Raw genomic sequence first — 15,636 nt, forward strand, 5'->3', positions numbered from 1 at the left:
AAAGACCCTCACAATTTCCTGGAGCCCAGTGGGATGTCTTCAAACTGTTGTTGTTTTGTCTAACCAACGGTCCAAACCTCAGAGAGTGCAATTATAATAATAAATATAAACAGCAACAAATCCTCATGTTTAAGAATTTAGATAAATTAGAATCTTGTCAACAAAATTGTTGTTGTAAATCTGTATTCTGTTAATCAGCTAATTGACAAATCAACAAATTGATACAGCACTATTGTGAAATTTGTCCAAGAATAAAATAACAAGACTGTTAATCAAATGAAGCATGTTACACCAGCATTATGTACCTGAACATCGTAATATTTGGTGCAATGGGAACAGTTTGGTCCAACTCTAAGTTGTAATTGGCTAGTTTGCACATTCTGAGGTCTCTGACTTGAAGTACAGTAACGTATGACTCAAAATGACTAGTCATACTTGGTGGATGTCCCGGCTGAGTTTATGGTTCAAAAGCTGACACCTCCTGGCAGCATGCAAACAACAGAGACCTTTAAAAACAAACAATTGAGCTTTTGCCAAATAGTTTTAGTTATTTTGTCAAATTATTAATACATGTTTTAAGTAAATAACAGATATAATACACTGTGACCTGGTAATGATTATAAAATAAAATAAGCTCCGTCCAGATGATTATGAACCTTTGGGGTTTGGGAATCACCCCTGAAGGGATTCATTTACATCACTAATAAGTATTTTACATGTTAACACAGGCGTAGAATTCACTGTAAGACAAGGACACAGGAATGCAGATAAGTACACAAATGGAGCAGTTACACCCATAAGGGCACCGTACCAAAGAGAGTAACACTGTTTCCGCATGTTTCTAAGGTGCTGACACCCAGTGGCAGCGAGCAATCCACGAGCGAGGTGAAGTGGTGTGCCCCACCTGTTCCATCGTCACCAGGAAAACAATCCACGGCCTCAAGAAACACATGGAGATTTGCCAGAAGGTCAGTGGGCGGTACAGCTGTCCGTCAGACTGGGAGAGGGTGTGTGTGTGTGTGTGTGTGTGTGTGTGTGTGTGTGCTGTCACAACCTCTGATAGAGCTGTGAAACTGAAAAAAAACAATGTTTTCCTATGTAGTTAATACTAATCCAAGACAAACACCACAGTACAAGCTTGCTTTCACATTTCTGGAAAAGCCTGTCTGCTGAAAATTTGAATAAGACCTGAATGTCATTAATATCAAACCATCATGTGATATCTGCTGAATGCCGTGGGTACGCAGTGCTGTTGGAAAGAAGTCTTAAATCTGTGCTGCTCAGGATCATGTGTAACATTTGACACTACATCATAGTCCGCTCCCAAACCGGAACTGTTACTTGCAATACCGCACATGCGCTGCCAACTGCACATATAACCAATTAGTTCCACAGCCCAAGATCTGCGGCCCGACCCAATACCGCAAATCCTGTAATAATATCTGCTGTTAGAATAATTTGGTCAGGCAGCATGTTGAAAGTGAGTCATTTTGGGTCATTTTATACATGTGAAGCTAAAATATGATATTTTAAAATGAGGATAAATCAGGAAATACTATTTAAATAAATACGTTTTTGCTTATTTTACATGATATTGAGCATCACATCCCCACAGTTAACGTGCCTGTTCATATTGCACCTGACTAAAGCAGCTTTCATGTCGCAGCTTACGCAGAGGACAGAGCTGACACACAAAGTCAGCAGTTGTGGATTAAAATGTTAAAACATTAATTATTATCATTTTATTTTAGTATCTTAATCATCCAACACCCGTGATCCAACCTGCAGGTTCTTTTTGTCACCCAGAACTGAACCTGGAAAAAATATTAGGACAATAAACCACCCGCGCTGAGTACCAGACCCGATACAGGACTCTATGCAATACACATGATGTATTAATCTGCATGGACATTCACAGCAGAATTCATATATTATATCAACAAAAACCATATTGACAAAACTTCAGTGTACCACAATTACTATTAAATGTTTTTTTTCTGAGTATGAAATAAAGCTCTCTCAACCCAGAGCTGTAATTTCCACATTGGATTATAACTTTGACTGCAATGTTATTAGATACTTCTCCCTGAGGACCCCATTGTGCGGAGTCTTGGGAGCCCTTACAGTAATGATATTGATTGGTAGGCTGTAGAAAGAACATCAGGCAGTATCTCAGTACAGTAATCTCAACCAGTTTTCTCATGTAATACCCTTTAATCATCTTCCCTGCTACGCAGGCTAATATCAGTTGAAACGGATCAAGGGAACGGACTCTGTGCACTTCTGCGGTTTGTTTGCATTGCACTCAATTGTGGTCAATAGCAGTAATAAACAAGGTAGAGGTGAAGCAGGAAGTTCATCCAGCGACATTATATTGAGCTTTCCTGAGGACAGACTGGCCGGAGTGGCGCAGCAGCCTCCAGGCCCTCAGAGAGATGTGTTCCTATAGCAGTTTTAATGGGTCCTTGGTCCACTGGCCCGTGTGACTCTATTAAAGTGACAGTCTGCCGTAAAGCAATGACAGAATCACCACATTACCAGCGGGTCACTCACCATCAAAACACCTCTGTCTCCAAATCAATACTGAGGCGAGGAGAGTGATCTACAAAAAGGAACACTTTGTGTTAAATTGGCTTTTCTGGTTCCCAAAGTTGCTTGATGTGGCCTTTGTCCTTTGTTCTGACCAAAACTGCACGCTAATAACAAACTCTATTAGGTTACAGGTGAAATGTTGCTGTATTGACACATCCAATAAAGAGTACAGTTACCTGTTAGTTTCCTTTCACAGAAATGTTATTTGATCTTCTCTGTGGCCTTTAACCCTCACAGCTCCAGGATGCCCTGAAGTGCCAGCAGTGCCACAAACAGTTCAGGTCCAAGGCCGGCCTCAACTACCACACCATGGCTGAACACAGCACCAAGGTACATCCACAGTGGCACACACATGCACATGTATGATCACATGATTCCGAAAGCTGTTCTCACACTGAATACTAAAAATGTCTGTAAGAGGATTTGGATCTGTTGTTCTTCCAAGTATTTTGGAAAGGGATCAAAAATGGAGAATCAGTCTGCCACACAAGTGGATTTCAATTTGTTGTACTTGTACTTTTTTATTAATCACTATTGCTTTAAGTCACTACATCTCCTGACAAAACAGGACAAAACAGGCTGTTTTTTGGCTGACAATAGTTCAACCAGAGCAGCTAATGTTGCTGTTGTGAGAAGTTGGCAGACTGAGTTGCAGGCCAGGCAGGAACATTGCGTTTTATCTCATAACGCCATTGTGTACATATGATGTGCTCTGTCTGTTGACCTGTATTTTCTCTGAAATCCAAAATATGTCCACTCTGCCGATTTATTCCAGAATAAATAATGTTATCCTCATCGTCTTTTTCTCAAATGCTTGTCATTATCTGCCTGGCATTGTTTGATGGTGACACAGATTTTCAGAGTTAAAGCCTAGCTCACAATACACGATTCTCACCCTGATCTTTTGAGTACCTGGCGACGTGTGTTTATGTCAGCGGGAGTCTCGCCAACTGTGTTACGACCTGTGTGTGCACACCACAAGATTTCTCCAATGAGCCCTCGCTGACAGAACCCCAAATAATGCGGTGACGTCACCAAACTTGGAGACGACACATCGTAAAGGCATGGATATTCTTCCTCGTGTTGAATCAGATCTGCCTCCAGGGCCTGGGTCCAGACACAACATGCTCCCCGTGATCCTGTGGACGCCACCATTGTTGTTGTTGCTTGCCGGCTAGTCAGTGTTGCCAGATCTTGGGAGAGAAACAAGCAACCAGGGCTATGGAAACAAGCCCAAAAGAAGCGACTATTATGCGTTTAAATAATTAATAGATGGATATATAAAGGTGACGTTTAGAGAGCAAGCCCAAATAAGCAACTCCACTTTAGAAACAAGCCCAAAGTCCAGGCTAATAAGTGGACCAGGCAAGTGGCAACCCTCCTGCGTGCTGACGTGGGACGTATCCCGCCTTTCATGGGCTGATGTTCTTTGGCAGTCGTGTCACACTTCTTCAGTTTTCTAGCATGCCGCATATCCAGTCCCAGTCGCAGACAAGGAGGCGACTTGCTCGTAGGCTTGTTCACACATGAGGACTCGTCATGGCAGACTATCTGCCGTCTCACCTCCGACGCAAAGTGGCTCTCAAGATCCTCTGCAACGTCAAAATCGCAGTGAAAATCGTGTAATGTGAACTAGGCTTAAGGCGTATCCTAAATATGATGATATGGATCAGTGCTTTCGCTTTGCATAGATGATATTGGATTACTGATCATTGAACCCATACATCGATCAAGATCAATGGATCACTACACTCCTAGTAAATATATCTGACCACTCAACCTAGTAAACTGTAAATTCAGATCTACCTGCCAAGCCTTTCTCAGTGCATCAAGAGATGTCATCTGCATTGATGAGAGTTTCATATACATAACAGATAATGTGCCTTTCAGAGATGGAGCTGTTGAAAATAAAATACTTAGAGGCTGCTGTCCAGGGATTAAAGGAAATTACTCGAACCTGCAAATATCAGTTTATCAAATTTAGCTCTCAGCTGAATGGATGAAGCAAAAACATCTGCTATGCACAGAACCTTAAATGAGACAATACTCTTTTCATGCCAAACCCAAAAGGAGTAATTATACAGTGAGGGGGGAAACTGATAATTTGCCACAGTCAGGCCACAGAGCGAACCAGCCTGCCAGCCAAAATGTTTCCGCACTTGAGCCCATGTAGTAAAGACTAATGTTCTAAGAGGGTGGTGGAAGTGAGGTGTGGTGTGATAGGCATAGCTGAGTACAACAAGGCAGTGAGGGATATGGCCCTATGGGTGGTGTAGGTTTGAAACACCCAGTGATTTAGGTCTTTGTAGAAATTCCTTATAGATACGAGGTGGAGATAAACTTATTGAGCTGTGCCACTGACCTTCTTTTAAGCTGATCTTTGCCCCCTAATTCATCAATCAGTAGTCCAGATGAGGATACTTTGCAGCTAATGTTTCACCACTGTCACACTGACCCACTGAACAGGCTAGTTAGTCATTAGACACCACACCAAAGCACTACACCTATACAGGAGGCAGTCAGACTTGCACTTGTGACTCTATGTATGGAAATCCACCGTACACTACTGCTAGTGTCAGCTTTCACTGTGGCTGGTGAGGGATGTCCTACATGCACATATCTACCAATATATGTATGCATCCACAGATGAAAACCCGTTGTTCCCATGACCTTTATTACATTTTATCTGTTGCACATGTATTGTCAACTGCTATCTGCTATCCCTCTCCAAAAATCTGAGCTCAGGGCCTGTAAATGATCATACACTTGAACTGGTGATGGTGATTGGTATTCCTGTCCTTGAAGTGCTCACATTTCTTTCTGCAGCTGTCTTAACTCTGACAGCAGAGAGCTTCATTAAGATATTATCATGACACTCCTGCATTAGAGCAATGGTACCACTATGAAGTCTGCTGAATAATTCAACGCTGCCTGTTTCAAAAAGTATCATGAAAGATTAATGAACGCACGTGCAACAAACTTTGTAGCATGTGTGTTTGTGTTTTTGTGCGAGCACACTTTCTGATCGCGTATGATATATGCGCACATGCATGTATATGTGCGCGTATAAAAGGGCTCGGGGTGTGTATTTTTGTCAGCTTAATAGTGATGATGGATGACTGTGCCATCTGCGGCAGCCAAGTTAAACTGTTTGATACCGCCATTTGTCTTCAGTCTGGACCTGTTGTGCTTTGACCTTATTGGCGGCTTTCCAGGCCAGCGGAGCAAAAGAGAAGCGCTATGTGTGTGTGTGCGTGAAGATACTCTTCCTCAGCAAACCACCAAACTTACCTGCAACATTTTTCAGATTAGATAATTAAAACTTTTGTGACAGGCTGCGTCGTCTGTGATTGTGCTCTAGACTCAAGTAGCTGCTGATTAAAGGAGGCTTTCATCATCTCCAGGTTTGACTTGTGTCATACTCTTTTTTTTCTATCTACAACTTTCATCAGCAGTAAATTCAAAAATCAAAGACCAGATGGAATCAGAGGCCGAGAGTCTTAAGACATACCCTTAGCCCCTTAGCATTTAGGTAGAAATGTTTACTTTATTTTACAATGAGTCATCAGCTTTTCTACTAAGATGTCTGTATATCTAGTTCCAGCACCAATCATGCTATTAATTGTTGTGTATGTGTTTGGCTTCATATTTTCGAGCATTAAGGGCATTGAGGACATTTTGTATGCATTCCTATATAAAGTATATGTTGTTAACGCCTTCAGGTGTATCAAGATGACAGTTCTTTTGTGTCTTTGACAGCACCAAAGAATATTTTCTTGGAAAAGAGGCTTATTCTAGGTGACTTTTTTTATGGTCACAGTGCACAGCAAGTGCTGACAGGCTTGGTCATCTGAGGACATATTATATAAACCGAGGTGTTTTTTCTGTAAATACACTGAGATATTGTATTTTGCAGTGGTCCAATCAGTTCGTCCAGTGTCTTTATATTGGAATAGAAGTGTATTTGTATTCTGGGAACTGCAAAAAATATTTTAGTGATTCATTTTGCTCCTTAGTTGTATCTGTGTTTTAATGTTGCTGGCTGTATTACCATTTGCGTTTAATCGTTTATGGATTTTTCTATCGTTTCTATGTGAAGCAGTTTGTACTTCAGTCTTGTATAAGCTGCATTCTGAAGTTTGATTTGATTTGGCATTTGCACTAACCCTGGGTCCTTGTGTTGTCAGTGCGGTCACGTTGCACAGCCCCAGTGCAGTGTGGGAAAACACAGAGGGCTGACAGAAGGACAGGGGTCACCTACTGAGTTTGACCTTGATGTTGCTGTTGCTGCTGTGATACTGCCGCCTCTTCTCTCACTCCTCTTTCTCCCGTGCTTGCTCTTTTGCTCCCTCTCTGCCTCTGATAGAGGCATTAGGAATACATGCTGATGTAGTTTCATGGTTTCTCCTCCTGCCAGTGTAAATCAATGGCTGAGCTGGTGTCTGTTCTCTCACCTGCAGGCTTGACTTAGATTTACTTGAAGTAGTGAAGTGCTCTGGCAGTGTGACACCTCCTTCTTACCTTTCCAGAAAGCTAAGGTTGTGTCTCAGTTGTCGTATTTGTTTTTTTTCTGTGTGTTAACACATGAGAAAACACATGAAGTTGGCTCCACTGGGATTCCTCAGTAAGTCCACACTCTCTCCAGTCCCCTGCACTTCTCTGCTTTCTTCTCCCTGGCAGCCCTGCCATCTGTTGTTCTGGTCTTGGCTGGGGTTTGGCACCAGCCAACACTTGAGTGAAAACATGGGTTTGACAGTTGTCATAAACATGCCTTGAGTAACAGCCTCACCATGAAACCGTTTAATGATCCTGGCACAGTGTGAACACCCGAGATGGAAAACACATTTTCATCACCGTTTTTTTTTTTCTTATGAAAAGTCAGGAGGGAGGGGGAGGTGTTGTGGTGGGACACACTTATGCGACGTTGTGTTTGTTCCCCCTCAGCCCTCGGGGAGCGAAGGCCAGACGGGCGACAAGCACGAGGAGAGAGAAAGGCTGCGCCGAGTGCTCAAACAGATGGGACGAATCAAGTGTCCTAGTGAGGTATGCACTCCGTCTTTCTTCCAGTGTCCCTTTCTCTTTTCCTTCCTCTCATTCTTTGCCACTCTTGCTTTTCTTGTGTCCTTCATTTCCATTTGTCCAACTTTTCTGTCTTTCACGTCACATTTTCCTCTCTCCTCATCTGCCAGTTTCGATTTTGTTTCACCCTTTTCCTCAGGCTCTTCTTTTTGTGTCTGCCTCCTTTTTACCTCTCTCCCTCCTTTTTCCTTTATGCCTTGTTCTTGACATGTTGCCCAAAACCACATCAACACTCTGCTTCCCATTACTCACACTAGAGTGCAAAAGGCAGAGAGAGGAAGAGAAAGAGCTGCAAAAAATAGACTCTGTACTGTGACATGTCCTCACACTGAAAAATGAGCAGTTTCCTCCTGTTTTCTCTGTCTTTTTTTTTTTTAACAGCAACCACAAAATATTGACCAAATGCAGTAATACTGTTCCATTAAACCTACATGTCGTTCCACTTACCCAGTTTCCTGCTTAATGTGTGTTTTCATTCTGTCTCATTTCTGTCACTGGCCTCACACGATCACACAAACATTTTGTGTGCAAACACACACATGTATACAGGGCTGTTCAGCCCACTTTTCCAGCCTGATGGGCTACCAGTACCACCAGAAACGTTGTGGAAGAGAGTTCTCTGACGATGAGAAGCCTGTGTTTCTGTGCCAGCACTGTGGAAAAACCTACCGCTCCAAGGCTGGCAGAGACTACCATGCACGCACCGAACACTCCCCGACTATCACCACCACCACGACAGCCACCACCACCAACAACAACAAGGACATCATCACTGACACCAACAACAACACTGGCAAAGAGAGGGTAAGATCATCCTGGAAGACAATAATTATTATAGCAAACAAACAGGCTTTTTTCTGTTTCCCACTGTCTGGAAGCACGTTTACTAGATCTTACTGTAATAAGTAGCCAACGTTTACCCACATTTTCCACTCAAAGAAGTGTCCTACTGCTCCCCCAGGTGGTCTCTGAGGAGTCTCCATCAGTAGGCAAGAAGGAGCAAAGCCAGTCGGAGAAGAAGGATTGGCAGGAGAAAGCACCATCCGGCCAGCCTAAGGAGAAGGAGAGAGAAGCCAGGGACAAGGACAGGGAAAAGGAAAAGGAGAGGGAGCGAGTCAAGGAAAAAGCAGCACAGAATGTGAGCCAGGGGGACGACTTTGAACGCACCCCCAGTGGCAGAGTGAGGCGCCGGTCAGCTCAGGTGGCAGTGTTCCACCTGCAGGAGATAGCAGAGGACGAGCTGGCCAAAGACTGGGGCACCAAGCGCCGCATCAAGGATGACCTGGTGCCAGACAGCAAGAGGGTGAGGACAGAGAGGGGATGCATTGAGCACACATGATCCACATCTCTAGCAGACATGAACACATGCATATTCACCTCACACACATGCACAGGTATGGACATAGGGCAGCATTGTGTGCTTTAAGAAGACCACGACTATTAACACACTCACACACATAGGCACAAACATGGTTACACACTGACACACATCAAAGCCAACCTTCTCATACATAGGCTCCACAAAAACACCAAAATACACAAATATGCCCCTGTCTCTCTTTTTATTTTACACACACACTGTACACTGAAACTGTAACCTGATACAATATACTGATATAAATGTCCTCTTTTGTGTGTAGTTAAACTACACCCGTCCCGGCCTCCCAAACTTCAGCCCAGAGCTATTAGAGACCTGGAAAAACCAAGTCAAGGAGAAAGGCTTCATCTGCTGTACCAATGAAGTAAGAACATTGTCTGGATTAAGTATTTCTCACCAAATATAGAAGATATCTTTCCATATTTAAACAAAATACTAGTTCAGAGATTTGTCTGAAGAGGATAGTTCGGATCTTTTGAAGTGAAGCTGTATGAGGTACTTATCCATAGTCAGGGTATCACATACAGTAGATGTATGTCAGAACACCCTCAGTTTATAGAAACACGAAGGAGTTAAAATACACCTTGTTGCTGACCCCTTTACAGCATTACATTGTGTAGTTTCTGTGTCAGTAGTCCTGTCTGCTTCTCCAAACTGGTGGTATGCCGACTGACATTTACTGTACAAAATATACAGACTCCTTTTAATATTGAGCACTAGGTTTATAATAGTTAGGCCACAGATTTCACAGGAATATGGGTTGAGTGTGTTTTGTTCACTACGTGTTTATTTCTGTTTTGTCTCAGAACTGTGAAGCTGTCTATTCCAGTGTATCAGGACTAAAAGCTCACCTCGCCAACTGCAGCCAGGTACAAACACTCACCTGGAGCAATGCCACCACATTTGTCTCTGTAGATGCTGTAGTTAAAACAAGATTACACATATAAACATGCAATTTCAGAACAGAACTTTATACTTTATGCTTTGGTTCATAGCCAGGTCAGGATTGTATATGCTCTCATCATAACTTCTATCTAGTCTTACATGTGTTTCTGATGTGTTTTGCCTCTGTAACCTGCTGTATCACTGAAAGAGAAAATGGCTTGATACAACACAGAACAGCAATCAATGTATGACAGCAAAAAAAAGAAATTTCAAAGAAAATTACGTAAAACTGACAGTAAAGTGAAAATAAAAATAAAAATTGCAAGATCTACAAGTAAATATTAGTTATTTAGAGGAGCCATAAAGGATGTTACAGACTTTTTTAACCTGATTTGAAAAATAGAAAAATTGCTGTTGGAAAATGTGTTATTGTTCACCAAGAGATTCACCAAGCATATATTGCTATAGACACTATCTTGAGCTGAATAGTGTGTGTGTGTGTGTGCGTGTGTGTGTGTGTGTGTGTGTGTGTGTGTGTGTGTGTGTGTGTGTGTGTTTTGCAGGGCGGTGGAGAACTGGGAAAGTACACTTGTCTGATCTGTCAGAAGGAATTTAGCTCAGAGAGTGGTGTGAAGTACCACATCAGCAAGACACACTCACAGGTGGGTTTGTGTCAGTGCAAACAAACAGTTATATTATTTAGTATTACTTTAAGTACACTCTCATAGGCAGCATTTTCATTTTTGTTAACATACAGTAAAAACCTGCTGATGTCCAGAAGTTTATATATAGATCAGATGATAACAAGATGGTGTGCCAACAAGTGCTTAACTTGGGGGAACAAGTTTATACAGATTTTGGTGGCACATCGTGCTGATTTTGTTCCCTTAAATACAGTATGTATAACACAGTCATTTGTTTACCTTTCATTCCCACAGCATGAAAATGTTTTCACACAATACAGAAGCTCTGTCCCATGGGTAAAGGGACAGTTCACCCCAAAATCAAGAATACATACCTTTAGTGCTATATATCAATCTAGATTGTTTTGGCGTGAGTTTTCAAGTGTTGGAGATTTCTGCATTCTCTTGAATATAATCGAACTAGATGGCACTCGGCAAAAAAAATGCACTCTGAAAACTCAACAGCAATGTCTCTATTAAGAAATCATGACCCGACTACTCAAGATCATCCACAGATCCACTTGTTGTGAGCAGTTTCATGTAGGAACTCATACTACTGCACTACACCCACCAACCTCACCATGCAGAAGGCGTGTATCCGCTATCTACTCTTAACTAGTTAATTACTTCTAGTTCACCTGAAATAGCTCACATCTGTCAGTCAGTCAGTTATTAATGTTTACATTTCGTGCTATCACAAGCATGTGCCTCTCATCCATGAGTACATGCATGCTTCCTTCTGCATGGTAAGGTTGATGGGTGAAGTCCAGTAGAAGGAAAATAGTTTCTACATGAAACTGATCGCAACTCACCACAAGCTGAGTGCCATCTAGTCCCATTATATTAGAGAGCAGCCAGACATCTCTACGAGCGATACTGCCAACACTCGGCAGCTCACACTAAAACTATATAGATCAATATATAGCGCTAGAGTCAAAAGATTTTTTTTTTTTTTTTTTTTTTGACTTTTGGGTGAACTGTCCCTTTAAAATCTTAACTGATTACCATCTTATGGGACTTTTGGGCTGAATATTACTGTGCACAGACATGATGGTTTGCCTCACTGATTACAGTAGAAAAGTTAAACAGTTAAATACGTGCTCCTGACAGTGTGTGTTTTCATCTCAGAACTGGTTTCGCGCAGCAGCCAGCCAAGTGGTCTCCAGCAGCAAGAGTAAAGCACCGGAGAACAATGGGATCAAAGCCGAGGTGAGGAACGGCGCCACCACTGGTAAGAAGAGGGGCCGCAAGCCCAAAGAGCGCCCCCCTGTGGTTGCGCCTCTCCAAACAAAAACTGAAGCACCAACCACTACTCAAAACTCAACCCCTGCCGTGACCCCTTCACAGTCCCCCACCCTGATCCCCGACCCAACGGACAGTGCTAATTCAGGCCAAAACAGACAGCCCATCCCCTCCGCCGCCAGACGAAGCAAACCCAAGAGGCTGTCATTGTCAGAGTAGCTCTGCTTTTGTCGACCCAGGAGCCAGAGAGGATGCTTACTGTAAATGTTGTGCCAGGAAGCTAAAAGACCTTTCTGACTTCACAAGGACTTGGCACTGAGAAGAAAGTTAAACCAACCCTTAAGAAGTAAAACATTTAGTACAGACTTTTTGAAATCCCACAGTTAATGTGTCTGCTGTTATAAATGATCCTCGTGTAACAGTAGTGTTTTATTTCTCCATTCCACTTTTGTCTCCTTTTTAAGGCACACATTTCAGTTTCTGTACTCACAGCAGGGGCGTCAGTAGTAATCAAAGATGAAATCCTGACTTCCACGTGGATAGCGTTTTCTAAACAGAGGTAGTATTCCAAACAGAGGCAGAGTAATTCTCTCTACAATATTCATGTTGTGTTCGAGAGGTTTTAAAAAGGATATTCTATTAGCATGGTGAAGTCATTTAATGATAGCTAGTGTTTTCACATTTTTTTCCACAGATATACTGTACTGTGTACATAAACAATATCTATATCTATATATCTATATACTCAAAGCAATGATGCCATCTGTCATTTTAAAGCCTGACACGTCCAATTGGATCATGAGCAGTCAGAATTTTTTGCAGTGTGTGCTGTAGTGCAATGTTGTTTTGACTTAATTTCTGTTTTTTCTTTTTTTAGTTTTTTTTTTACTTTTCATGTTTCAAGTAAGCAAATGTCATATAAGCTAAAATGTTGGTCAGTCGTTAATCATATTCCACTCTGTTTTTCCGACAGCTATGTGGCTATCACTTCAGTGACATTTGTTTTTGTTTTACCTGCATCACATGACGGTGAATGGTATCTGCTTCGACGACCATAATTAAGTGTCAAAAGATACTTTCCACAATTCTTTTACACTGAAGTTAATGAGCAGAATACCCCAAAATAGTGATTGTTTGAGATTTCCATCTGTAAGGTATAAGTTAATACTTAAAATGGCATTGTTTAATTGATTTTAAACAAAAAAAAAAAACTTGAAGCATTCTGTCTAAAATAGGACTGGCAAAGCTAAATGTTGGACAGAGGGATGAATCTTGTGTGAAGCTTGTTGCACCATTGCAGCACAATCAAATGATGTGACACCATTTTAAAGGAGGCCATGTTTTGGCCACTGCTTTAGCTTGAATCAAAGAGCTGAGGAGAGAATAAAAAATATCTTTTATAGAGAGGTTGAGGGAAATAATCTTTTATTAAACAGAAAAATTGCAAATGAAGATTCACTTATAATGATGTATATGAATTAATTCCTGGATGCTCAAAGTTATCGCCTTGCACTTTAACCCTTAACCCCTCTCGCTCCCCTCTTGTATTTTTGCACTCCAGGAGTATTCAACCTAACCTAGTGGCTGTCAAGGCACAGGAGCGGGAATATTTTACTCTGATGAAAAAATTAAACTAGAGAAAGGCTAAATTTGTCTTTACATGGATACCGAGCAGCATGGTTAACTCTTTATAGATAGTATCTGTAATCCAACACGACCGTGTAATTATGACTCGTCACACAAAGCCATAACTGGTCTTGTTGAATTTTAAGGCTGCTCTTCCACTTAATAGTTTAGCTTCAGATTTAAAAAAAAATATAATCCATTATTATATTAAAATCTAAAATGTGTGCAATCAGAGAATATTTTCACTTTAACATGTTTAAAGTAGATACTTGAATCCACAGTTATATTAACGATTTGAGCAAATGAAAACTCCGTAAATATTTGATTTATATTTGGAGTCTATGTCTAAAACTTGCTTGCTATACAAAAAAAAAGACAGATCATAAATCTATTTTATATTCTCTTTGTGTGTATTACCCATATAGCAATCTGATAGCTTTGGATAAAGTTATGATGTGTGGATATTCTGGTGAGATAATAAGGGTGCTTATACTTGCCACTCTACCTTAAGGACCTGATACAACTCAGCGAGTCCACTAATCCATCCTGCCATTTCCTCCTTACTGGCAAGTCTTCTGAATTTTGCACCAACAAATGTCAATGTTGCCATTTAAATCAAGCACTGATGTCAGCGGAACATTTTCGAGAAGCATTGAATTTGAAATGTATGCGTCCCAGGTGGTGTCATCCCTACGCCGTGACCTTTTATATTGTGAAGCAAAGATTTGAGCTGAATTCCTCCATTATTAATCAACTGATGGAGTTTATTCAGGTGGGGATGATTATGCATGTGTCTGTCTCTGTTAGCGGGATGGACCTTTATCTTCTATCCAGGTTCAACCGACGGAGAGGATAAGTTAGACAAGCACTGATCGGTCCGCGGACCTTTTTCAATATGAGTTGTCCAGACCTTGTGTGTGCGTGCGTGTGTGTGAGTGTGTGCGTATGAGTGTGTGTACAAAACAGTTAGCACCTTTGTAATGACTGGATGTCAGAAATGGTAACACTTTTCGTTGAGTGTTACGCCGTGGCACAGAATCAGTTCATCAGCTGCTTGTTACTCGTTTCATTAATAACGTCACATTGACTGTGTTTACCTGACAAGCTTTGGTGTTGCAATATGATAGTTAGGCACTGCTTTTAACAGTGGGTATTTTATATTTTATCACACCCTTTACTATCTGTCTTCCTATGATGTGGAGAACACATATCTATCCCGCAGTGTGAGCTAACTGCAACATCTTTAGAAAGTACAGCAATACACCATATTTAGCTGGTTTTGTTGGCTTGCTGATATTTTGATATTGATGTGTCCTCTCAAAATTGTATGGCTTTTTTCACTCCCCCTACTTTTATTTGTTTGCTTTGAAAATGCTTTTTACATATTATGAAATCTAAAAAAAAGGAAAAAAAAAGGTTGAAAAGATTTGTAGACCACACAGAACATTGTAGGCCTATGTGTCGGCATACACTGTTATTTTATCCATTTTGATGATGCACATAAATCGAGCTTTTTTCAGTACACAATGACAAACACATTGAGAGAGTCCTTTATTATTATCTATTCAATATGGGACAACAAGGCATATGTATGTGTGTTTGTTTCTGTATTTAGTGCACTTACTATACCATGAAATAGGCTTGAAATAGGAGTGTTGTTGGAGCTTTCTAGTTACCCTGACTGTGTGTGGTGTGACTTTTGTACCTGGGGAAACAGCAGGCTCAAGCGTCTTCCCTTTGTCAGCAATGTTATTTCCAAAACCAAGGTAAATCCTTAGACATCCCCCCCTTAGTCAGCCTGAGAATTCTACCCTTTTATTTGGACAGCAGTGGTTCGTTTTGTATGCTACCTACTTCACAAGCAGGAAATGGGATCCGCCTCTGTTGTCGGGGCCATTGTGATGAAGCTGTTGAGATCGTTTTAAGAGATGATGTTGTAGCTCATAACTGGTTATGATGTATAGGTAACAGGTGAAATGAGACTAATGATGTATTAAAGATTTCCATATCTGAAATTAAGCTGTATAGAACCTAACACAGGAGGCGTCGACACCTCCTTTGAGTCTGAACTGTTACAATTTTTTCTCCCAAACTTGTTGTATTACCTGTGCATTAGTATCCCTCAACTAATTAATAAAAGTTTGTTGACTA

The 15,636-nt window shown here is 41.3% G+C and overlaps 1 protein-coding gene across 9 annotated transcripts in view; it reads left to right on the top strand.

Annotated features, from left to right (window-relative positions):
* The window catches only part of znf512b (zinc finger protein 512B), a 38,341-nt gene extending 22,713 nt beyond the window's left edge, over positions 1 to 15,628 (top strand). For 8 of the 9 annotated variants that reach the window (XM_049580627.1, XM_049580628.1, XM_049580630.1 and 5 more), the window contains 9 exons: positions 847 to 968; positions 2,830 to 2,922; positions 7,537 to 7,635; positions 8,221 to 8,475; positions 8,633 to 8,974; positions 9,312 to 9,413; positions 9,856 to 9,918; positions 10,498 to 10,596; positions 11,746 to 15,628. In XM_049580627.1, coding sequence (XP_049436584.1) covers positions 847 to 968; positions 2,830 to 2,922; positions 7,537 to 7,635; positions 8,221 to 8,475; positions 8,633 to 8,974; positions 9,312 to 9,413; positions 9,856 to 9,918; positions 10,498 to 10,596; positions 11,746 to 12,078 — 1,508 coding nt within the window. In that variant the 3' untranslated portion in view covers positions 12,079 to 15,628. The remainder of the gene's footprint in view (positions 1 to 846; positions 969 to 2,829; positions 2,923 to 7,536; positions 7,636 to 8,220; positions 8,476 to 8,632; positions 8,975 to 9,311; positions 9,414 to 9,855; positions 9,919 to 10,497; positions 10,597 to 11,745) is intronic. The other variant, XM_049580633.1, reaches the window with a different exon arrangement.
* Positions 15,629 to 15,636: the final 8 nt, after the last annotated feature.

The sequence above is a fragment of the Epinephelus fuscoguttatus genome, linkage group LG7, assembly GCF_011397635.1.
Source record: "Epinephelus fuscoguttatus linkage group LG7, E.fuscoguttatus.final_Chr_v1".
NCBI lineage: Eukaryota > Metazoa > Chordata > Actinopteri > Perciformes > Serranidae > Epinephelus > Epinephelus fuscoguttatus.